At 33.7% G+C, this 23,725-nt stretch overlaps 11 protein-coding genes across 11 annotated transcripts; 6 read left to right on the top strand and 5 right to left on the bottom strand.

Annotated features, from left to right (window-relative positions):
* Nucleotides 1-148: 148 nt before the first annotated feature.
* Nucleotides 149-1,318, top strand: NAEGRDRAFT_1095 (uncharacterized protein; the record flags this gene model as incomplete). The annotated part of the gene is made up of 3 exons (XM_002683122.1): nt 149-392; nt 444-953; nt 999-1,318. Coding segments are annotated over 3 exons (1,074 nt in total), but the record flags the coding sequence as incomplete, so codon positions are not given.
* A 516-nt stretch (nt 1,319-1,834) lies between these two features.
* On the top strand, nt 1,835-2,770 carry NAEGRDRAFT_29145 (uncharacterized protein; the record flags this gene model as incomplete). The annotated part of the gene is made up of 1 exon (XM_002683123.1): nt 1,835-2,770. One exon carries the CDS (start codon nt 1,835-1,837, stop codon nt 2,768-2,770), a length of 936 nt encoding a protein of 311 aa, XP_002683169.1.
* Nucleotides 2,771-2,772: 2 nt separating this feature from the next.
* On the bottom strand, nt 2,773-4,891 carry NAEGRDRAFT_45114 (uncharacterized protein; the record flags this gene model as incomplete). The annotated part of the gene is made up of 3 exons (XM_002683448.1): nt 2,773-3,125; nt 3,323-3,899; nt 4,208-4,891. The coding sequence occupies 3 exons, from the start codon at nt 4,889-4,891 to the stop codon at nt 2,773-2,775; spliced, it is 1,614 nt and encodes a 537-aa protein (XP_002683494.1).
* Nucleotides 4,892-5,153: 262 nt separating this feature from the next.
* NAEGRDRAFT_61379 (uncharacterized protein) lies at nt 5,154-6,996 on the top strand (the record flags this gene model as incomplete). Its single annotated transcript, XM_002683124.1, has 4 exons — nt 5,154-5,615; nt 5,658-6,727; nt 6,774-6,855; nt 6,898-6,996. 4 exons carry the CDS (start codon nt 5,154-5,156, stop codon nt 6,994-6,996), a joined length of 1,713 nt encoding a protein of 570 aa, XP_002683170.1.
* Nucleotides 6,997-10,978: 3,982 nt separating this feature from the next.
* On the bottom strand, nt 10,979-13,504 carry NAEGRDRAFT_77770 (uncharacterized protein). Its single transcript, XM_002683449.1, has 4 exons — nt 12,951-13,504; nt 12,852-12,904; nt 12,569-12,808; nt 10,979-12,521 (listed from the first exon to the last, which is right to left on the bottom strand). Exons 1-4 carry the CDS (start codon nt 13,366-13,368, stop codon nt 11,010-11,012), a joined length of 2,223 nt encoding a protein of 740 aa, XP_002683495.1. The 5' UTR covers nt 13,369-13,504; the 3' UTR covers nt 10,979-11,009.
* Nucleotides 13,505-14,038: 534 nt separating this feature from the next.
* On the bottom strand, nt 14,039-15,952 carry NAEGRDRAFT_45117 (uncharacterized protein; the record flags this gene model as incomplete). The annotated part of the gene is made up of 1 exon (XM_002683450.1): nt 14,039-15,952. One exon carries the CDS (start codon nt 15,950-15,952, stop codon nt 14,039-14,041), a length of 1,914 nt encoding a protein of 637 aa, XP_002683496.1.
* Nucleotides 15,953-16,801: 849 nt separating this feature from the next.
* NAEGRDRAFT_29370 (uncharacterized protein) lies at nt 16,802-19,194 on the top strand (the record flags this gene model as incomplete). The annotated part of the gene is made up of 2 exons (XM_002683125.1): nt 16,802-17,591; nt 17,639-19,194. 2 exons carry the CDS (start codon nt 16,802-16,804, stop codon nt 19,192-19,194), a joined length of 2,346 nt encoding a protein of 781 aa, XP_002683171.1.
* Nucleotides 19,195-19,365: 171 nt separating this feature from the next.
* Nucleotides 19,366-19,695, top strand: NAEGRDRAFT_61385 (uncharacterized protein; the record flags this gene model as incomplete). Its single annotated transcript, XM_002683126.1, has 1 exon — nt 19,366-19,695. One exon carries the CDS (start codon nt 19,366-19,368, stop codon nt 19,693-19,695), a length of 330 nt encoding a protein of 109 aa, XP_002683172.1.
* A 138-nt stretch (nt 19,696-19,833) lies between these two features.
* NAEGRDRAFT_45119 (uncharacterized protein) lies at nt 19,834-21,006 on the top strand (the record flags this gene model as incomplete). Its single annotated transcript, XM_002683127.1, has 1 exon — nt 19,834-21,006. The coding sequence occupies one exon, from the start codon at nt 19,834-19,836 to the stop codon at nt 21,004-21,006; it is 1,173 nt and encodes a 390-aa protein (XP_002683173.1).
* Nucleotides 21,007-21,796: 790 nt separating this feature from the next.
* NAEGRDRAFT_61387 (uncharacterized protein) lies at nt 21,797-22,420 on the bottom strand (the record flags this gene model as incomplete). The annotated part of the gene is made up of 1 exon (XM_002683451.1): nt 21,797-22,420. The coding sequence occupies one exon, from the start codon at nt 22,418-22,420 to the stop codon at nt 21,797-21,799; it is 624 nt and encodes a 207-aa protein (XP_002683497.1).
* Nucleotides 22,421-22,710: 290 nt separating this feature from the next.
* Nucleotides 22,711-23,472, bottom strand: NAEGRDRAFT_29414 (uncharacterized protein; the record flags this gene model as incomplete). The annotated part of the gene is made up of 1 exon (XM_002683452.1): nt 22,711-23,472. The coding sequence occupies one exon, from the start codon at nt 23,470-23,472 to the stop codon at nt 22,711-22,713; it is 762 nt and encodes a 253-aa protein (XP_002683498.1).
* Between the last annotated feature and the right edge of the window lie 253 nt (nt 23,473-23,725).

A 23,725-nucleotide genomic window follows, 5' to 3' on the forward strand; every position in this document is an offset into this window, starting at 1 on the left:
CCTGCTTCTTGCTCCAAATATGAAAACTAATTCTCAAGATGTTTATGTTTCCCCTTATAAACCATTCGTTTCTTTTTTGGAGTTAAAAAATAGATATCCAGATTTGGTTCGTGATTATTTATATAGAAATATTAGAACAAAGCTCAAATACAAACTTCCAACACCAGTTCAAATGCAAGCTGTTCCCGTCTTACTTTCTAAAAAAGATTGTCTGGTAGCTGCTCCAACTGGTTCAGGTAAAACTGTTGCATTTTGTTTACCAATGTTATGCCTATTAGGAAAACCAAAGAAGGAGGGTTTTAGAGGATTAATTATTACTCCAACAAAGGTTTTAGCTGACCAAATATTTAGAAATTTAGAGGTACTAGGAAGTGGAAAGGATTGGAAGATTCGTCTAAATGATCAATCCGCAGCCGATAGTGAGGGAGGTGAGTCTCATGCAGTGAGGGATAACCACAAATTCCAATCAAAGAGAAACGATATTTTAATTTCAACTCCAATGCGTCTTTTAAGTATGATTAAGAGTGGAATAATTGATTTGACTAACGTGGAAATGCTTGTTTTTGATGAGGCTGATCGTTTGTTTGATTTAGGATTTATAGAACAGGTGGATGAAATTTTAGGTTTTTGCACTAATCCTAATTTGGTAAAGACATATTTCAGTGCTACTATTCCTTTAAGTTTGGAACATACTCTCAAAACTCAGACCTCTTTATTGAAAATAGACTCTGTCCAAGTTAGTATTGGTGTAAGAAATGCAGGTCCAGACACTATTGAACAAAAATTAATATTTGTTGGATCTGAGGAAGGAAAATTACTTGCTCTTAAGGAAAGAATAAGAATTGAAGGATTGAAACCTCCAGTACTTATTTTCGTTCAATCAATAGATAGAGCAAAACAATTATATAAGGAATTATTATTTACATTGACAAGCACTACAGGAATGTCTTCAAGTTCAAATGAAACTGGTGCATCAGATCCTCTTGACTATTGCGTAGATTACATTCACGGAAAGAGAAGTGATAAGAAAAATCATGAAGTAATTCAGAATTTCAGAACTGGTAAAACTTGGGCTTTAATTTGTACAGATGTCATGGCTCGTGGTTTGGATTTTAAGAATATTAGTTGTGTTATTAATTATGACTTTCCAACCTCAGTACCAAATTACATTCACAGAATTGGTAGAACTGGTAGAGCTGGACAAAAAGGTGAAGCTCTTACATTCTTTACGTATGCAGATATTCCTCTTTTAAAGAACATTGCTGATGTATTGAAAAATTCAGGATGTCCTGTACCTGATTACATGTCAGAAATTAAGCTTGTTTCTGAGGAAAAGATGATCAAAACAGCTTTGGAAAATATCAAGTCAACCAGGATTGGTCACTCTAAAAAGGAAGATGGTAAAACATTGGACAAGAAGGAAAAGAGAAAGGCTTTCGTGACAGGCTCTAAAAAAAATAACAAACCAAAGAAAACCAAAGAAATAGTATCACAAAACACAACACAAAACGAAAAGAAGAGAAAGAGAGTTTCATTACTGGAAGGCAAACCAAATAAAAAGTAAAATTTATTGAAAAAAATGAACATTTTAAAGACACGGTCAAAAATTGTGAAACCACTCTCACAAATCGCAACTCTCCATAAAACATTAGCAATTGGAACAATTAATAACCAATCATTTACACAAAATAATAGCACGGAATCAAGACTATATACATTTTCTGCCAATAATACCATTCGCTATTATCATAATAATTTAGTAATCAACAAGCAAGAAACTACTTCACACTCATGTAGTCATCAACAAGTGCAAACAATTTCATGGCCTCAAAAAATGGTTGACTCTTCACCTGCCTCTATTAGACCATACTTACGTTTAATGAGACTAGATAAACCAATTGGAACTTGGTTGCTATTGTATCCTTGTTTGTGGAGTTTAGGATTGGCAGATATTAATTCATTAATACCATCACCATATTATGCAAGTTTATTTGCAATAGGTTCGATTATAATGAGAGGAGCAGGATGTACAGTTAATGATTTATGGGATAGAGATTTTGATAAAAAGGTGGAAAGAACTAAAACCAGACCTATTGCAAGTGGAGAAATATCAGTGAGAAATGGTATAATATTTTTAGGCGCCCAATTGTTGACTGGATTGGCTGTTCTTGTCCAATTTAATATGTATACTATTGCAGTAGGAGCCAGTTCATTATTCTTAGTTTTTACTTATCCTTTAATGAAAAGAATAACTTATTGGCCACAAAGTTATTTGGGATTGACTTTTAACTGGGGTGCTTTTGTGGGCTATTCTGCTCTTGCTGGTTTTTGCGATTGGTCAATAGTTGTTCCACTTTATTTAGGAAGTATTGCTTGGACAATTGTTTATGATACCATTTACGCCCACCAGGACAAGAAAGATGACAAACAAATTGGAGTCAAATCAACTGCCTTACTTTTTGGAGAAAGAACAAGAGAAATTTTGACAGGATTTTCCTTAATTTTTGGTGCCTTGATGACTATTACTGGTTATAATGCTGGATATGATTTTATCGAGCAATGGCCATATTACACAGCTGTTTATTCTTCTCTTTTGGCAGCTGTTTACAAAATTCATACCATTGACTATAATAATTCTGAACAATGTATGAAAACTTTTGTTCAAAACAAATGGATTGGCTTGGTAATATTTATTGGTATTATTCTTGCAAATCTCACTAAAAGAAAGAAGCAAGCAGATAATCAAACAGAAAAAGTGGAAGCCAAATAAATTTATCTTGATGTATTATTAATAGAATGAGATAGGGATGACACTCTCTTCTTCTTTTCTGTCAAACGTTTGTCTATTTCTTCGAATAATTGCTTAGACAATCGAGTTGCTTCATGATTTTCGCCAAGAATTTGTTCTCTTAATTTGAAAGCTTTTTGAAAGTAGGTGAGCGATTGAGGAAGGTTTCTATCCTTAAACAATATGAGTCCCATGTTATGGAGGGCTAAAGCATAATCATAGGTGTTCACTCCCAAATGCTTTTTCCGTATGGCAATAACTTTGTTTTGAAATTCTATCGCCTTTTTAAATTTTTTTACATCCTTAAGAACTTGAGCCATATTTTCATAGGTAAGGGCTGTAATTGGATGAGTGTCACCCAATATTTTTTCCCTAATTCGAATAGATTTATCATAATAATCAATGGCATCCTCTAATCTTGATTGGTGATCATAAATTACTCCAATGTTATGATAAATATCTGACAAACATAATCTATCGTCTCCAAGAATATCTATATAGGTTGTTGTAGAATAGATACAGTTACATACTTACTTTCAGCTAATTTTTGAGCTCTCTGAAAGGTTACCAAAGCTTCATCATACTTTTTTTGATTAGTATATATTAAGGCAATATTCACCATTGGTGACACTATTCCAGGGAAGTTTTTTCCAAATTTAACTTCCAACCTCTGGATACATCTATTGTACAGTTCCAATGCAGATTCATCATCTCCGTTGCCATAATATGAAATTCCCATTGCAAGGAAAATGTTAGCACACATTTCCGCATCTTCAATTTTTGATTTCATGAAAATATTTAGACAGTCATTGAAACGATCTAGGGCCTCCTCAAATTTACCCTTATCGTATAGGACCATACCCCTCTCATATTCATTTAAAATCTTTCCAATTTTTTGATCCTCTGGAATCATGTTTGTGGAAGAGTGGGAAGTATCTTTTGTAGTCTCTTTTCTTTGATAGTAATTTTGAGTTTGGGTGGATGAAGTGTAAGAAGTCGGGATGAGATCATTGTTATTTGATGTTGGCTGAGGTTTTTTAGGTATGACAGCACTTTTAGGTCTTTGTTTTAAAGATGATGCTTGTTGGAGTGAGGGATTATTTTGTGGCTCCTGTTGTGGCAGTAGTGGGTTAGAGGAGAAGGAAAACAGTGACATTTTTTTGAGTTATATTTTGGCGGGATTGTAATTTCTAAGGTTTATTAGTAACAAGAGGCATCACTCAATACATCATGGTCATTAACTTTTTTCGAAACAATATTATAACTGGAGGCTGATTTTTTCTTCTCATTAAAGTACTTTCTCTTTTTCTTCTCCATCACATATTCTTCATAACCTGGATCACCTTTTCTAATCTTTGGTTTGGATTCGAACAGAATCTCTCTTGTGTGAATATATCTAGGCATTTGTTTTGATATTACCATAGCATCTATCATGCATTTGGGAGAAAATCTCTTTTCATGTAATAACATGTACTTCTCCACACCTAGAATACTTGTGCAATCCATTGATCTATATGTTGTTCGTCTTAATTCATCTGCCTTCTTTATCATCTTTTGATTATTCTCAATTCTGAATTTTTGTTTGGTTTGTAGTGGTGTTATTGTTTTCTTATCTGAATTACTTCTTTTGATTGTTATTTTAACATTTTCATCTCCTTTTGAGGGTGTGACTACCCCCGCTTTTACTAATCCAAATTCTAAACTTGTTATAACAGCTTTTGCAGCAGTCACTTTCTTGGCAGCGTTTCTAAACTGTTCAAGGGCTGCTCCTGATTTTTTAGGTTTATCTTCAAAGTCTGCAGTATCAACAACACCCGATCCAACCTCTCCAAAAACATCATCAGTACTTTTTGATAAATCCTTAATACTAGGTGTTTTTTCCATATCCAACTGTACAAGTTTTCTTGCAATTTCTTTCTTCTCATTTTCAATTTCCTCTTTATATGATTGATATATTACATCTTTTTGAATGGCTCCATACACCTTATTTGCTGATTGTTCTCTTCCCCTTACGGAACTAAGGTTGTTTCCCTCAGCAACAACCAAGTCTCTGTTCGACTTCATAGGAGAAGAATAATTTAAAGGAGCTTCATCTGTATTCATTTTCTCTATTTACAAGTTGGAGGTCCAACAAAACGTTTAATAAAAAATTTAAGGGTTTAAATTGCTGTAGTTTTTTTAGATGTGGTTTTGCCCAAGCCAAATTTGTTATCATTACGATACCTGCAACATAGTGAGAGTTCGCTGTGTGACGAGTTTCCAGATCATCTTTCCATTTCATAAAAAAATTGTCAATTAATATTTTCACTTATCAATTTACATATTATTTATTAGTGTTTTTATTTATTGGACAGGTGCTAGTAATATGGATCCATCCTACAATCAACAAGAATCATCTAGTTTTGATGATAATCATCAAACTCAAACTTATGCATCATCCTCTGAATCTGCATCACCACCCGCCAATAGTCTAGGACAAGAGAATGCCCTGTCGGAGAAGCAGCAAAATTATTTCATAAAGACGTCACCAGGTAATATTACTACACTTCCAACAGGTGTTGTTAAACAATCTTTAGTGAAAAAATATAGTATGGAGAATAGTAGTGCTCTAAATTCTTCTCTTATCCTTCATGATCAATCACACAAATCAAAAACATCATTTAAATTTTATTTAAAACCAAAACAAAGAAATTTAAGACATTTACGAGCAATACACGTCAGAAATATTCAAAGCTCGGAAGTTTTGAATAGTTTTGCTAGTGGACATTTAGAAAAGGAAAATACAAGTAATCAAATTTTCAGAACAGGAATTATTGAACAGTCAATTGTATGTTACTGATGATTTACATTTTATTGTTAAACAAATTAGAATCCTTCTTGGAGTTTTGAACTAAATATTAGTAACTTAACAGATGAAAACGAAACAAAATTCATTACAGAACACGAGAGTGAAATTACTAACTTGGCTGTAAAAATATTTAGTGTACAATCCAATATACAGCATGAATCTTACATCCCTCACCCAAATATTGACCTAGATTTGAGAGAACAAATAATTTGTGAGGATAGGTTTAATTTTAACACATTAACATTCATAGGTGTATCAATGAGAGATTTGAATATACCTGATCTCCCAATTAATTGTATATTATTAGAATTTGTTGATGGTATATTTATTTCAGAACATGCAGACCTTGCATTGAGGAATCATGGCTCTCTTTCCAATGAAAAAGTATCTAGAAAAAGCTTTAGAATTGACCATACTTCCCAAGATGTATCACTATTTGATTTACAATTTTCAATTGAAAAACTTTGTGGTATTCAGTTTGCCATTGAAGAATCTCAAAGAAACTCTAGATTTATTCAAGATGATGTAAAGAAAGAATTGGAAAGAAGGAAAATTCTGACAGAGTATAAACAAAATATTGAACTCAGAAAAAGTAGGATAAAACGATTGAGAGGCGTAATTGAGGAAACAAAAAAATCAATAGAGGAAAGAAAGAAAGAACTTGAAGAAAGGAGAGTTTCGTTAAAAGAAAAACACAAAATTTTATTAGAGTCTCAACAGGATTTATTAGATCAAAGATTATCTCTATCACGTGAGCAAACTGGATCTTTGTCAACACAAAAGGAGGAGCTTTCTATATTGGAACAAAAATACAAACATAGACAGGCAATGATAGTACAACAATTGAGCAGTATTTATATGATTGGACCTCATCCTCAAAAACAAACTAATGATCTGTACATTAATGGATTAACTATTTGTAGAGGAGAGCAACCAAACAATGATGATGAAGCAGCTAGTGCACTTGGTTTTGTTGCTCATTGTGTTAGAATTTTATCCAAGTTATTCCAAATACCACTCAAGTATCAAATTTACGCTCTATCTTCCAGAAGTTTTGTGAGTGAGGAGGGTCAAAATGATCAAAATGTTCTGTAAGTACAATTACTCTAATTTTTGCGAATAATTTATTATCGTCAGTCTGCCTCTTTTCATGTTAAGAGGAAGTGAAAGACCTAAATACTACAAGGCCATTATTTTACTCAACCTTAATTTACAGCATGTAAGTAAAAATGTAATATTATTTTACGATTGAGTTAAAAAGATATTGAAAGTTAAAGGATTTAAGAGAGCGATGAAGAGTGAGCGAAAGTTCGATGTTTTGGACAACCTCCAATTTTTATTTAAGAATTTACAAAAATAATTTTTAAACTCAATTTAAATAAAGGCATTATGATTAATTACAAGACCTGTGGAATATTGAGTTTGGCAAAAATTTAATTTGTATTTGTCGATCGTTTCTTATGGTTAACTTTGTCCAAACTTTGGGATTGTAACTTGTAGGCGTGACAAAGACTACCTAAACTGTTGGAATCTCCCACTCTACACACTGTTGAAATCAAATGTGGTTTGGAATGTTACTTTATTTGTTTTTTCCTCTTATTTGTAATAAGTTCAAAAAATCAATTTTGCAAACTCAATAATCACAACATTTGCAAAGTATCAAAAAAAATTCACTGGCAATTTTTCCTATTACGGCCTCATCACCTAAGTAACGATCACGTCAATTATTTTTTTATTTTTAATTTAAAATCAAAAAAAATTCTCTAGCAACGCTTGACGTTATTTCAAACAACACCAACTTTTAGGTCTTCCTCTTGGCATTTGGATAAACTTATTGAGAGGATTAAAAATCGGAATTACAATCTATTTATCTTATAGAATGGATCTTTTACTTCACCTGAATGCCTATCATACACTGAAAGGCCAAACACAAAATGCGGAAACAGAATCTGCTCTTACCAAAAGACAATTGGAAAGAACAGAAAGAAAGGCTAGGAATGATCATTTGGAGTTGGTAAAACAAAAGAAAGGTCTTCAAAATTATATGGAAGAGTTACAAACTAAATATCGATTATTGCAGGAAAAGATTGCAACTCAACAACTGGAACATAAAGAATTACAATTAGCTTTGGAAAACAAAATTAATAACCTTACCCAAGAATTTCAAGGCAAGGAAGTGCAAATGAATCAAATCATTAAACAAAAACATCAAGATATTGAAAATTTACAAAGAATGATCAAAACAGAAGAAGAACAGCACAACCAAAAGAAACAACAGCTCGAAAATGAAATATCACAATTAGAAAATCATGTATCCAATTTGGAAACTACTATTGAAAGTTTGAATAGTAGTCTTTCTGCCTCTCAACACAATTATGAAGATTTAAAGAAATATTCCGAAAATCAAATCGAATTGTTAGATCAGGAAAAGAGTCGAATTATTGCTGATATTGAAGAGTTGCAAACTTCCTTCAATAACGAAAGGCAACAACTACTTAGGGAATTATCACAGACAGAGCTTCAACTCTCCCAATCGCAACAGGAATATATGGTACTAAGTGAGGAGCGAAATCAACTTATTTCCCAATCTCATACAATTGCTCACCTATTAGATGAAGCCAACTCACAAAATTCTACGTTGGCTTCTGACATTTCAAGTGTTAGAAACGAACTTGAACTTGTTACACAAGAAAAGCTTGAATTAGTTCAAAAACTTTCGGATTCAGAGAAGGTTCAAACAACCTTGAACTCTCAGTTGAATGATTTGAAGAATCAATATGTAGAACTCCAAAAGAAAATTGCTTCCAAAGAATCAGAATTACAAAAGGCCGAAAATACCCTTTCTGATGTAAGAGAAACACTCTTAAGAAGAGAAAGCGAGATACAGAAAGAAGAAAACGAGTTGAGAAACAAGGAAAAGGTCTTGAGAGAGGAAATTTCTTCAATGGATGAGAAAATCAATGCTCTCCAAAACCAGATAGATCAAAAAGAAATTGAAAAAACAAGTTTGAAAGAAAAGTTAGAAAGTGAAATTTCTTCCATCAAGTCACAATTGAATGAAAAAGAACAAGCCATTTCAAAATTAGAAACAGAAAAAGAGCAATTATTATCTCAAATGAAGCAGGCAATTGACGACCTAAACATTAAAATTTCCGATCAAGCTGTGCAAATACATCACCAAAAAGAAGAGTATGAAACTATGAAGGATAATTTTGAGCATTCCACCACAGAGCTAAAAAATACCATATTTCTAAGGGAAGAGGATCTTAGAAAAAGTAATGATTTGAATCAAATAATTGTTGAACAATTACAATCTTCAATCCAAAACCTTACCCAAACTGTTTCTCAAAAAGAGATGGATCTTTCAAAGCAAAAAGTGGAGCATGAAAGCACCACTAGTAAGTTAGAAAAGGAGCTTGAGGATATCAAATTAGCATTAACAAAGAAGGAGAGCGAGCTCTCAAGAAAAGAACAAGAAAATGCCCAACAAATTAGCGAGCTCAACAAGAATCTAGATCTTATGAGAAATATTTTGAACAAAAAAGAAGAAGGTCTTCATGAGAAGGAAGAAGAAAACTCATCCTATATCCAAGGTCTTAACAAGATTATAGATGATCTTAGAAATACTATTTCCAACAAGGATATAGAATTGAAGAGATTGGAGTCTGAGCATTTAAATGAAATTGATTCTTTAAAGCAAACCATTTCTCAATTTCAAAATCAAATCAAATTGTCCAAGGAAACAGATATTGAAAAGGAGGAATTAATTAATCAATTAAGAGTAGAAATCTCCAAGCTATACTCTGAGAAGGAAAATCTTGCAAACAAGGAAGACTTGAAAACCAAGAAGGAGGAAAACTCATTGAAAGAAAAGCTTGACGAAGCCAACAGAAATGTATCTAGAATACAAACACTTTTTGAAAAGGAGCGAGAAGATAAGGTTAAAATTAATAACGAAAAAACCAAACTTGAAAACGACGCCAAGAAGGCCATTTCGTTATTGAACAGTCTCAACAATAACCAAAATCAAAGTCTCAACCTTAAGGTTACACAGCAAATGACAGCCTACGAAGAAAAGTTACAAGAACTCTCAAAAACAATTTATTCTCTTCAAAATAACTACAAGAATAATCTTAACAAGTTGACCCAAGATAAGATTAAACTAGAAACTGATTTGAAGAAGGCTCTCTCCACAGCCCAAAATACCATTCCAACTCATGAAATTCCTTCTGTGCATATTCACAATCCTATTGGTACTCCTATTTCAAGAAATTCCATTAATGAGATTCCAAGCACAGAAACACCAACTAACAAGCAAATATCCACTCCTGTTACTCCTCAAACCAACACAAACGTGTCCACGCCAACATCTGTTGCTACACCACCAGTTGCACTCTCACCAGCTCTTCAATTCCTTTTGCGAATGAAACAAGAAGGATTTAAGCTTGAAGATCAACCATACTATGCTGAATTAATGGAGTCAATGAAAGGTAAATCAGTTATGGCACTCTTTAGAAGAGCCCAACAAGCAATCCCTGGTGATTTGGACTCTAAACAATTATACTACTTTACTGAAAAGGCTGTATCCAAATGGATAAGTACAATCTGCAAGGAGGATTACAATTCTACTTTGACTTTTTATGATAACTTGAGAGATGGTATTTTATTGTGTAAAATTGTAAATAGTAATATTTTCCCTGAATTCTACTCCGGTGCTGGTGGCTCACAAGTGTGTAACTCTAAAACTCCAATTAACAAGTCGGTAGAATTAGAGAACGTTAATCAATACCTCAAGTTTTGTGGTATTTTGAATGTGAAACCAATATTTACCTATGACCAACTTTGTAAGACAACAACAAGTGCTCCTGAAAAACAAATAATTCTGCAAAACCTCTGCATGCTCTTTGAATTGAGTATGGTATGCCAACAAAACAAGAAGAGAAAGTTTGAATTTATGGAAATTTTAAAGAAAAACCTCTCCAACAACCAACAAGCTCCAAACACTACACCATCTAGGACATCATTAGGTTCAACACCAACCAATAATAGTACACCTTCCTTAGTTCCAAACCCATCAACACCACAAATTTCAGAGCAAGACATTACCGATGATAAGAGAAAGGCAAGATTTAGCTTGAGCCCTGGCTCATTTACTGGTATCAAAGACGGCCTCAAAGATGCATTGTTTAAGGGACTGAATAAGAAGGTACTTCAAGGTAAGGATGTAAAACCACTAATGGACGATGAAGAACCAAATTCCCAACAAAAATCTGCATCAGCAGATGACTACTTTAATTAACATTACAATAAACATTTTGAGAGTGATTTAATTTTTTGAATTTATATACCTAGGTTTTATAGAATATTTATTGTTTACAAATTGTTTAAAATATCATCGAAGCTGTCTTCCAAGTTTCTTCCAAAGTTGGGCACTTCAGTTGTAGCAGATGATTGTGGAATATTCTCATTAGGTATGTTAATAAATATTGGTTGTTGTTGGTTACTGTTTACAGCTTCTCCATTGTTGTTGTGGAACAGGCTGTAAATAGATGACAAATGTTCCTGGGATAGGAAACTCTTGTCAAAGTTGATTTTTCCATCACCATTTCGCATGGATTTGAGTCGTTCTATCTCGTTTACCACAAGCTTTGATACTTCCATCTCCCTTCTTCGTTTAATGGATTCTAAACGGTAAATAATCTGAGAGTAACGTTTACGAACTCTTCCAAATTGCTTTTCCAAATAATTCATAGCCTTGATATCCTTATCAATCATGGAATAATAATCAACTCCAAACTCAAAGTTACTTCTAGCTCCACTCTCTATTTCTTCAATGATAGCAATATGTACCTGACAAGTAGCTATCACAGAAGACATATACAGTGGAGATGCAAACCCAATAGAAATTTCATTAGAAAAAATTTCTGCAATTCTATTAGCTGCATCTTCCAAGACCTTTCCCTTATAGCCGCATTGTTGAAGTATTAAAACACGAGTACCATTGATAAAAGCGTCACAAATTGCTTTTGAAATTTCTTCTTGTTCAGGAGTAAGACTTTTTTGTCTATTGGCTTCGTGTTGTGTTACTAGTTTGGTAATCATATCAAATAATGTCAAGTATAGGAATATTGTATCCTGATTGATTGTTTGTGAGGTTATTTGTAATAATTCTGGAGGAACCTTCTTTTTTCCTGTTGTATACTTGTAAAAGCCAACCAAAAGATTAGCAACATCATGATGACATTGTTTGCTTAGGGATTCTGCATCCACCTCTGCCAACTCATCATAAATTGGTTTCTCACTGCATACACCAATACCTGCTGCCATCTCGGCGATAGACTTGAGATATCGTAGATTTTGCTGTCCTAGTGAAAATTTTTCCTTCAACTGAGAGAAATAATAGTCCACAAAGCTCAAATAAAATACTGCGTCTGCATCGTTTCCCTCTCCTGAGCAATAAATTGAAAGATTGCAATATGTACATGCTGTTAAGAAAGATCTCCATTGATCAAATACACTAGAAAGCATTGCTCTTGTTTTTTCGTATGCTCTTTCAGATTCTTCTTTGAATCCTCTTCTTTGACACATAAGCATGTGGATACTATACAGAAAACAATTTGCTTCCGCACTACGTTTTTCAGAGAAGAAAATTTGTTCAACTGATCGTTGATCAATGAGTGGCATTGATGTGGATCTGTAATAGTCATCAACTGTTAATCTTTTCATTAGTTGTTTGTTTAAATCTCTGCTCATCCTTATTAATGCCATTAAACTTTCATTATTAAAATCGACGTGTGGCATTTGTGAGAAGCCTGCCATATCAATTTCTGTTTCATTCATCATGATTGGGTTAGTAGTGGAGCTAGAGGCAACCCGACTCAATTGCTAGTATGAAATTAGGTCAATTAAAATGTAAAATTGGTATCACTTACAGTTTCTGTTTGTTGTTGTTTTAAATTTTGTTGTTGATTGAAAAACCACCCAGTCATGTCACCAGAATTTTGAGGGAATTCGTCCATTTGGAAATTTTGGTTGGCTGTGCTGATCATAGTTGAAGTTGACTCTGGAAATGTAGGAACTCTATTACCATTCATTTCGCTCTCATCATCTTCAGTAGATTGACCATTCTTATTCTTAGTGCTTGGCCTCCCTCTTTTTTTTGGTTTGCGATACTAGTGAGAGTAAAGATTGATAGGAATAAGTATTTGTACTTACCTGACATGTTAGTCCATGTTTTATGCAATATGTACAGTGAGGAAGTTTTTTGTCTAAAAAAGTAATTGTGATTCAAATAGGAAAGATTAAAAAACGTACCACACTTGATATGTTTCTCTCTACAAGCAGTGCAAGCAATATGAAAGGAGGCTGATGTTAGGGAGGAAAGATCATTATGTTTTTTGAAAGGATCTTCGGCTGTTGTTGTGTTTGGTGGAGATAGTTTGAGATCATTGTCTGATGTTGGAAAAGGATTCATTAACTCTCCTGATGTTGAAGGTGTAGAAAATGAAAAACCATTAATTGGATCATCGTCTTGGAATCCTAAAAGTTGGGTCATCCCTCCCGAAGAGTTTGAAGGAGATGGAAAGTTTGGTTTGGATTTTAACGGAGATTGTTGCTCATATGATTCCCAAACGAATTCAACGTTCTTTTTCGCATTTGTTTGTTGTGGTGCAGAACTTTCTGGATAGGGTTGTTTGTTGTGGTGAGAAATTGTTTTTGATTCTTTAGGCATGATTTAATGATTTTGAAAATTAGATCGTCAATGATTGACTATTAATACTATTAATACAAAGTTAATGTCCAATATTTTCTTCCAATATTGTTGTTACTATTTCCTCACTCTAACGACTATTTTTCAAATATTTTTTCAAGAGGCCTGTGATGATTCTTAGGCATACGAGTATTTTTTTCTATTTGTAAAATACGTTTCAAAAGTTAGAGATGATTTAAATCTTTCCTCACTATTAAAACTCTTTTTGATTTCAATTAAAAGCGCTATTTTATTAGCAAACAATTGCAATGAAAAGTGTTTGTATGTTAAAAGCTCAATAATATGTTAATTATCAATTAATCTTCCAATCTCTGGTGATTTCCAAAATTGAAAAATTCGCGATTTATCCATTTGGAATTGAATTACTTGTTGTAAACTGATGACAATTGAATATAAAATAGGGCCATCACCAATATTTAGCCTCTGCTTTCCATTGCCTTTTTCATGTTCTAATTTAATTAGGACGTATTTGTGAGCATGATAAAAGTTAGTCTATCTAAGAAATAGATGAAGAGGTAGTAGGTATTGTGCTGTTTTTTTTTCTATAGGTAGTTCGGTTAATTGTTTTAATTCTGGTGATTTTTTCGATTTTACAACGCAAGAAAGTACTTTGGATTAGTAAGGTTTAAATTTATGTTTTTCTTGTTCCCTTTCCACTAGAGCCTCGTGAAGCTGTTTTCCTTCCCTTCTTTTTCTCTCTCTTCTTCTTGGGTTGCTCAATTACATCAACATAAACAACAGTGGAAGAAGACTTTGGAAGAGATTTAAGACATTCCTCAATAGGCCTATCCTCAGGCGTTATGATTGCTCTTCTAAGGGTGGAGCTAGGGATGAATACACCCTCCTTAGAAAGCAGTATCTTAATCTTGTCGCATTGATCCATGGCCATATTCTTCTGTAGTGTTGGTGGGCCACCAATTGGTTCGACTTCAACTTTCTCTGCTGGCTTGACTTCTGTTTTTGGCACGGCACCATCCTTCTTGTTTGGGGTTGATGTCTTTTTAGGATCAGCTTTACCAGTCCTACCAGGTGAAGAAGGAGCTCTTTTCTTCTTAGGGTTGTTCTTTTCTGACTGTTGTTTTGTGAACAAATCGAATACATTGTGAGAAATAACCTTGTACTTGGAAGTTTCTCCAGCTTCTCTTGTCGTAGAACTTGTGAGAGGCCTTACATTACCTGTCGATTCTCTAGTAACAGTTTTATCACTTAATGTCCTTACAGTCTTTCCTCTTCCATAAAGTTGACCTGAAGTAGCAGGTCTAGGATGTGGCACCTCCACAAACTCATTTACAAAGAAGTTACTAAAGGGAGCCTGAGAAGCAAAGTCCACAATTTTTGGAGTTTGAAAGCCCTTAGGATTTTGTACAGATGGCCCTTGATTACTGTTAGATGTTGTTGCTAACTCATCCCCAGCCTGTTTTGCATGGAATGCATCTTCAGCACTATATGGAGTAAGGTAACTTGTATTTACATCTGAAAGACTTGAGCTTGTTTCAAGTTCTTCAATCCTAGTTGTTTTGCTAATTTTTGATGGAGGTTGAGCTCCTTTCTTTGAGCTTGCATCACTGGAAGCACTTTTTGGTCTCCTTTCATCTTCTTCATCACTACTCTCATCCAAAATATTTTCCCTCTTGATTAGTGTTGGCAGTTTGTAGTTCTTAATTTTATGAACTACTGTCCCTGTTTGAGAAGAAAAGGTTTGGCTTTCCAGTCTTCTCTGTATTTCTTCTTCTATTCTTCCTCTATTAACTCTCCATGAATGTACAGCATCTCTAAACTCCATCTCTTCAATCTTTTCCTCTGCTTCCCTTGCTCTGAACATTGTCCAACTTTTCATTATATTTTCCACACTTCCAGTTCCTCTAACATCCTCAGAATACATTGAAAAAAGATCTCTTTGCGTTTGAATTGGAGGGGCTATCACCTTAGCTGAAGTATGGCTTCTTTGAGTATCCAAACGAGAAGTTTCTCTTGTTGAAGGTGTTTTCTCCTCAGATATTGTTGTTTCCTTATCATCATATGTACCATTCATTCTTTCATCGTATGATTTTGCCAAATTTCTTCTGCAATATTGTTTCAACTTGTGATTAATATTGGCCTTTCGTTTCTTTTCCTCACTGGCATAGAAAGGAACTTTGGGATCTTTTGAAGGTTTCGATAATACATCGAAAGAGATAACTCTAGGATCCAAAGAATGACCAACATTATTCTTATCCCTTTTTGGTTTTTCTGATTGAATTGTTGAAAATGTGTCATCTTCTTCATAGTCAAAGTTTGGTATAAATGGTTGGGAAGATGTGTTCCTAGATGAGGTATCTTGAGTGCTGTGCGTAGAAAGAGCTGATGGTTGTCTAGAGGAGGTTGTTGTCTGTCCAATATCTAAATGAAGTTGAGATTGAATTGATGAAGGAAGTGCACTCTGATTTCTTGCTGATTGTTTAGAGGCAACTTTTCTTTGTTTCATATCCTGTTGTTGGATGGCTAATCTGAATTCCAACAATTTTCTCCTCTTGTCTCTATACCATGAGTAGGCTTTTTCTATCATTTCCTTTCTGATAAAAACATCACTGTACAAGGAAATACAATCTCTCAATAAGCTCTTCAATTGTCCAGCTACAAATACATAGATCTTATCAATAGGTGCCACTCTCTTTAAGAAGGTTAAAATTTACGACATTATAAACTTGCCTTACAATACTCCTCCGAACAAAACTTATTTACATCCTTAATCATCTCAAGAAAGTGAGTATCGTTCATAAGGGATTTATCTACTTCAATAAGTGCATTTAGTGAGAAGCTTTTTTCATTACTATTATTACTATCCACAAAAACCTTGATATCCAACTTGTTGTAGTCTTGGCGATGATCCTTAAAGGTGGTGATGAACCGCTTTTCAGCTTGTTCTCTATTAATTCCATTTCATCGGAAGAAGTATTCTTCGTAAAAACGTATCTACGATTTACTTACAGTTTTTCATCAAACCTTTTTTCCATCTTTTTTTTTTAAGTTCTTGTCGTTAAACATCTCTGCTGTTGTACGTTTTTACTTCTGCAGGTTTGTGTAACGGTTTTTGCCGCTCTTTTTGTTTTTGTGGATATCAAATTCAAAAAAAATGTCAAAACGAAAGGCACACCTCTTGGAAGCACTCAACCAAAATAATACTAAAGCAAACAATCCTTTTGGATCAATGCCATTTTCAATTAATGGAATGAATACAAGTTTTTTAGGACCAGTTACACCCATCGGAAATGTGCAATCATCCACAACACACAATGAAGATTCTTCATCTCGTAATAATTTCGTTATTCCAATGATACAGAATAACAAGCGATTAAAAACAAATAGTACACAAAATAGATTGGCAGGTAAATCTTTTTATCAGGTACAAGAGGAAATGGAAAAGGAACACCAAAAAGAAATCCAAGAGAGGGAAGAATTAGAAAAGGAAAACAAAACATGGTGTGAAAAATTAGAAAAGAAGGAGGCTCACAAGCCAGCATTCAAATCAGAGCCAAATTTTGTAAAACTAAACATGAAGAGGAAGGGTTTCAAATCAAAAAAACGATTTAAACCCTCTGGAGCAAGATTTTCTAACAATTTATCAAAAAAGAATTTTAACAAACTGAACAATACTGAAGAAGACCAATCATTAGATCAAGAAATTACAAATGATACTTATTCTGATATTGAAGAGAAGGAATCTACAAACTTCGATGACACCATTTCACTTAAGTATTCAATGGACGAAATTATTCGATCCAAGGAAAAAGCTGAAGAAATTCTACAAGAGTTCTTCTCTCATGAATCATTTAGACCAGGTCAATTCGAAACAATTTCAAGAATTATGAACAACCAATCATCATTGCTTATTTCAGGAACTGGAAGTGGAAAATCTACTTGTTATCAATTTCCTGCGCTCTGCATGACATTAGGTAAATTAGAATTTGCTATTGTTGTTTCTCCTCTCATATCCTTAATGGAAGATCAGCTGAAAAATCTTATTCCGACCCTACCAGGTTCTATACTTACCAATAATCAGTCCAGTCAACAAAAATCTAAAATTATTAATGATATTAGAAAGGGGATCACCAAGATATTATTTATATCACCTGAAAGATTATGCGACCCAAAATTTATTGAACAATTAAGGCAACTTCCTAAAATTTCATTTGCATGCATCGATGGTAAGTATTATATTAATAATAGCATGTTTAATAAGGCGTCTAAAAAGAGGCTCACTGTATGTCTGAATGGTCTCACAACTTTAGACCTTCATATTTAAGCATTAAAAATGTATTGGGGAAGGATTTGGGAGTGACCACTATATTAGCAATGACAGGTACTGCTACAAGACACACAGAAGAATCTATTTGTGAATATCTTCATATTGAAAAGGATGGTATTTATAGACAGACTTTAGCGAGACACAACCTGATAAAGACCATTTCTTTGGGAATTCCAAGCAAGTTTACAGCCGTACTAAACCTTCTAAATAGTGAAAGAATGAGGAATTGCAAAGAGTCCATAATTATTTATGCAATGCAAAGACGAGATGCAGAGCAGTTATGTAGCCACTTAATTATGAATGGTATTCATGCAATTCCATACCATGCAGGTCTCGACACTTCCAAAAGAAAAGAAATCCAAAACAAATTTGTAAAAAAGGAAATTAACATTATTGTTGCTACAGTAGCCTTTGGAATGGGAATCAATATTTCAAACGTTCAGGCTGTCATTCATTTCAATTTACCAAAATCTATAGAAAGTTATATTCAAGAGATTGGTAGAGCTGGTAGAGACGGGTCTCAAGCCCAATGTCACATGCTGTTGGATGATGATGACTACCTGTTGATAAGATCATTGTGTTACAGTAACTATGTAGATGTCTTTACTGTGAAAAAACTAATTCAAAAGGTATTTAAAGACAATGAAATTGGAACTGTTATTGCAATGGGAATTAAGCAGTTGGAAAAACATTTAGATTTGAAAGAGGAAGTCATCTCAACAATATTAACCCTTTTACAAAGCAAAGGCTATGTAAAAGTCTTGCCTCAAATGAACCACATATTCACCATTTATTTTATGAAAAGTACACCAGTAGAACTTTCTAAAAAGCATGCATGGATTAAGATTGCTCTCCAAAATTCCAAATCTACAAAGTTTGAAATTGACATCTCCAAACTCTCAAAAGAAGCCTCCATAACTCTCTCACAATTAGAGATGGAAATTATAGGATTGAAGGAAATTGGAGAAATCAAATATGAATCAAAATCTGAAGCCTTTTGTTTAGAAGTTGTAAAAGATGTCGATGATATTATTCAAGTGTCTACAATAATAACAGAGGAAATGAAATCATTAGAAAAAATCAATGTACACAAATCCAAAGCAATGTATAAACTTGCCAGAGAATTCATTATTTCAGATGAAGAATCTCAAAAATCTCAACCAAAAAGAAAAACAGGGATGGACGAACTAATAGATAGTTATTTCACAAGCGAAAAGGAAGAGGATTTTCTATCAAGTGAAAATGATATTGCAAAAACAGAATTGAAAGGAAATGACAGGATTACAATTCAAGCTGATTGTTTTGTATTATTGAGAAAGTATGAATCAATTCCTAATGCAAAGGTACTAGCAAAAATACTTACTGGTCTTTCAACTCCAAATTTTAATGTTGAATTTTGGAAGAGTTGTGGAATGTGGGGTAGATATAGAAATGTGGATTTTTATTCTTTATTAGAAGTTGCCACTGATGTTTTTACCAGACATAAAGTAGAAAACTTGTGAATTCCATAAAACAATCATGCAAAATTGCTTTTAAATAAAAAATTGAACACTCAAAAAATGTCATCACCAAACACTACTCCTGTTAATAATGTAGTTCGTCTCCCATTCTCTCACGATTCAAAGGGAGAATACAAGCCAGAAAATATTGTTTCACAATTAATTCCACAAGCTATGGTTAATAATATTTATACTGATAGATCGGGTCACATGAGTTGCGGAGTTTGGTCATCAACCAAAGGAAAGTGGTGGTTTGACCAAGGAGATAATGCAGAGGAATTCTGTTGTTTAATTTCTGGTAAAGTAAGACTTGTTGCTGATGGAGAAATCTCGGAAGGTGTTCAAGAATTTAGTGCTGGTGATGCTTTCATCATTCCAGTTGGATTCAGAGGTACTTGGGAAACAGTTGAGGATGTAAAGAAGTTTTATTGTGTTTTTGAAAAGAAGGTTGCCAACTCTAGTGTTGTTCCACACCCAACCTCAAGCACAGAAAGTAAACTCTAATCATCAAACCACACGAATAAAAAGTAGAAACTTCTTCCCGCCTAAACCACATTTTCAACTACAAAATTTCCCTCCATTTAAACAGACTGTTTTGCAATTTTAAAAAAAATAGAAAATTGTGTTGTTGTTTCCATCATCATGAGTAAGGAACAATCACCAACAATGCAAAAAGGACCAACCTTTGATGATATTTTGCAAATGCTCAAAAAATCCTTCATAGAGGAAACAAAAGAGCTTAGAGAGGAATTAATGGATTGGAAAGTAAAATGCAAAGAATTGGAAAAGCAAAACAATATTCTTGATTATAGGATCAAAGGATCAAGCAATAGAATATCTGAATTGGAAAAAAAGCTAGAGGAAACAGAAGAATTGAAAAATTCTACAATGAGAAAATATTATGATTTGAAAAGAGACTATGATGACTTGAACCAATTCAAAACATCAATAACACACATGGTTAGCCCAACAAAAGACAAGACAAAGCAATCTATCAATCCAGCTACAAATTTAACTTCTAAATTTTCTTCTCCAGAAGTGAGAAAAACAAGTTCATTTGTGTTCAACTCAGAAGATGACCTTTGCACCCCAAGTAATCACTCCAATATAAGTAATATTTCTGTAAGACATGACTCATATGACCCTATCCTGACAAGTGTGCACCAAAGAAATAAGTATGGATCTGATTCTCCAATAATATTTAACAGAACACCTCAAAAGTCTAGGGATCAAACAGTAAGAAGTAGAAGTGCAACACTCTCAAATAGAAAGAGAACCTCAATTCTAAAAGATCCATCATCATTTACTTCCAGAGAAAAGAATGTAAAGTTTTCACCAAGTACAAAAACTGCTGAGCTAGGAGAAAAAGAAGTGCCAGTGGATACACCATTTTCTGCTCCTCCTACACCACATTCATCGTTTGGAGTTCAATACACTAAGAAGCCAGATTTGAAAGAGGAATCCCATGACAAGGTAGTAGCTGATAGATTTGTATCCACACCATCAAGGCGAACCTATTCAAGTCAAGAATCGGCAAATAACTACACAAAGAATTCTAATCGATTAGCAAGTAGTATTGCAAGTAGCGACTTGGAAGAGATTAGTGCTGATGTAACAGCTCAAGAGTTGTATCTGAGAGTGAAGAAGGCTCTCTCACCAGATGAGTTTAAGAACTTTAGCACAAATATCAGAAAATTGAACATGGGTGAACAATCCATCACCACAACCCTAGTTAATCTGCGAGAAATTATTGGAGAAGAACGTCAGAACTTGTACTCACATCTGAAGAGAGTAATATCTGCTGGAGAAATGTAGCAATAAAGGTTAGTTCGATTTTGCAGAAAGTTAGAAAAATATTAAAATGAATTTTGAATAAAACAGGAAAGATAGTGTTTGGGACAAAATGTCTTTTATTTAGCTTCATTCAGGAGGAATGAGCAGGAAATTCCTGCAAGCAAACAATTTATTTAGCTCTTTGCTTCATCTGTAAAATATGTAAGAAACAAACTCGATAAATTTAATTATCACTTACCTTCCTTCTCTTTTTCTTAAGTCTACGCATACGCTTCTTCTTCCACTTTTCACGCATTGTGAGGTTTTTTTTTTGCGAAAATTACAATTCGTGCCGCAATGCTGCGCTACTTGAATGTAGAAAAGCTTGTAATTGGTTGGGTGGAGCGTTGACCATAAATTTACAATGAAAACTCTTGCCCTGCATTGTCTAGTGCTAAACTTGTGCTCTCCAACATTGTCAAGAAATCAATTTATTTTAATTGGTATTAAGTTAGCAATGACTCTAGTCAACGACATTATGTCATATTGTTTAAATATTGGTATTCACCATATGAGTTACGAGAGGTATTTTTAGGTTTTTGACTCTTGCAATAAATAATTGTACATCAATTTGAAAATGAATCCCACCATGAAAACCAAAGTAAGCCTTGCTTTGTCAAAGGAGAAGAAGTGATGTATGATTAAATTGAACCTATGACAAGTTTATTGTTTAATTTTTATGTACATTAGTTCTCTTGTTAATATTTCAATTCTGTTTGGTTATTATTTACATTATTTTGAAGTGTTCAATTGTATTGGACATTTGGCGTCATTAAATTAGTTGTAATCTTTGATTGGTTTTATCATCAGTCGACTTATTCCATTTCCATACAATTACTTTGCTTTCTCCTGGGAATGAGCTCCTTTTAGTTCTCTTTTTAGCTGTTGTTGTTGAACTATTATTGCTTCCTCTCCTTCTACGTTTTGGAGATTTGTCTTTCAAGGATTTAACTTCTTTTTCTGAATTGCTTGCATTATTGTTTTCAAATTCGTTTAAATTTGATTCTTCAGTACTACCAATCTCAGATAAAAAACTGAACTCATCTTGAAGTTTTGTTATTTGTCCTTTATCATTACTTGTCGTTATCTGAGCAATGCTGGATGGACTGTCAAGAGATGTTAAAAAATCATCCACATCCAACTTTAGAAAAGTTAAATCCTCATCTTCATTTACTTTAAAGTAACTTATGAGGTCTAGAGAGGCAACACTTTGGGATGTGGTTGTTGTCAAGTCAGATTTTACATCTTCCTCACAAGTTGGAGGTGATATTACTCCACTATTGTTAGTATTTAATCGTGATAACAGTAATTTTTCATTTATGTTGGGTATTGAGTGCAAGTAATCGGCAATGAGTTTGCACTCATAACATCCACAACTCACAAAGTTTGCACTCATTCTTTTTTATGCAATCTGGATTGTCCGTTACCAGAGAACCTACGAGTGTTGGATGATGCACCTTAATAGACCATCGTACACAAGCTTCCTATTCAGTACAGATCAGTACCAACCTTGGCTGTCTAACCGAACAACTAACATCATGTTATGATCCTAAACAGCGACATCAAATAGTGGAATTTCTAAGGTTTTTCGTTGCATAACTCACTACAATAGGCCATGAACATTCAATGTATACAACAATCTTCCAATAAAAAAATAACATTGTAAATGGTTTACAATTAATAGTTTTACTTGTTAATTTTTATACCAGAACATTTTGGAACAGTTCTCTTCATCATATCATACCATGCACCAAGTTGAGGTACTTCCTTGGTCAATTCATTAAAGGTTCTCAAACCTTCAATAGATGTCAAAATACCATAGGCAGCAAGATCTGCAAGATCTGGTTTATCACCACCATGGAAACGTCCATTTGGTAAAACAGCTTCATTAATCCACTTTTTACCACAAGAAAAAATGGCTTCTCTTTCATCTTCAATACCATACTTTTTCTTCAGTCTCTTGGCTACTGCATACATGGTAAATGAACCTCCATATAAAACTGCTTGCTTTTGGAACCAACTGAAACCATTTTGTTCAGAAATGTATTCAAATGCCTCTACGGCTTCTTCATTAGTTCTATAAATGTTTGGAGCAAGAGTATGTACGAAAGTATCATCAACCCATTTTCTCCACTTGACAGTATCCTTAGTGTTCATTGTTTTAGTTTCATCGAGAACATCATTCAAGTGAGTAATAATTCTGGAAGAATCGTTCAATTGATTATTAATAAGTCCATCAATGACAACTATTGGTACTTTTCTGTAATCTTTGGAAAATTTAATTTCTGATTTGAATAATGGATTGACTTCAATAATTTTGTATGGGATTTGATTAAAATCCAAATATGCTCTAACCTTACAACAGAAAGGGCATACTTGATATTGATAGAGAGTAATGTTATATTCATTCTTGTTCTTTCCTTTGAGAACCTCTCTCAAAATATTCATGTTATCTTCAATTTCATATCTATTGATAGATTCCTCCTCACGAACAGTGCTTTGTGGGGTGACTGGTTGTTTGACCTCTTCTGCTTTAACTTCGGAATCAGACATTACCATAGAAACACCTGTACCCAATCCAACCAAAGCCAAAACAAGAGCCATCATCTTTTTATCGATTTTTTGAGATCCACTAGTATTATTATTATTATTGCTTTGATGTTGTTGGAAAAATCCTCTACTCAAATTGAAATTTCGTTGT

This window comes from Naegleria gruberi (genome assembly GCF_000004985.1).
Source record: "Naegleria gruberi genomic scaffold NAEGRscaffold_1, whole genome shotgun sequence".
In the NCBI taxonomy this organism is placed as follows: domain Eukaryota; phylum Heterolobosea; class Eutetramitea; order Acrasida; family Naegleriidae; genus Naegleria; species Naegleria gruberi.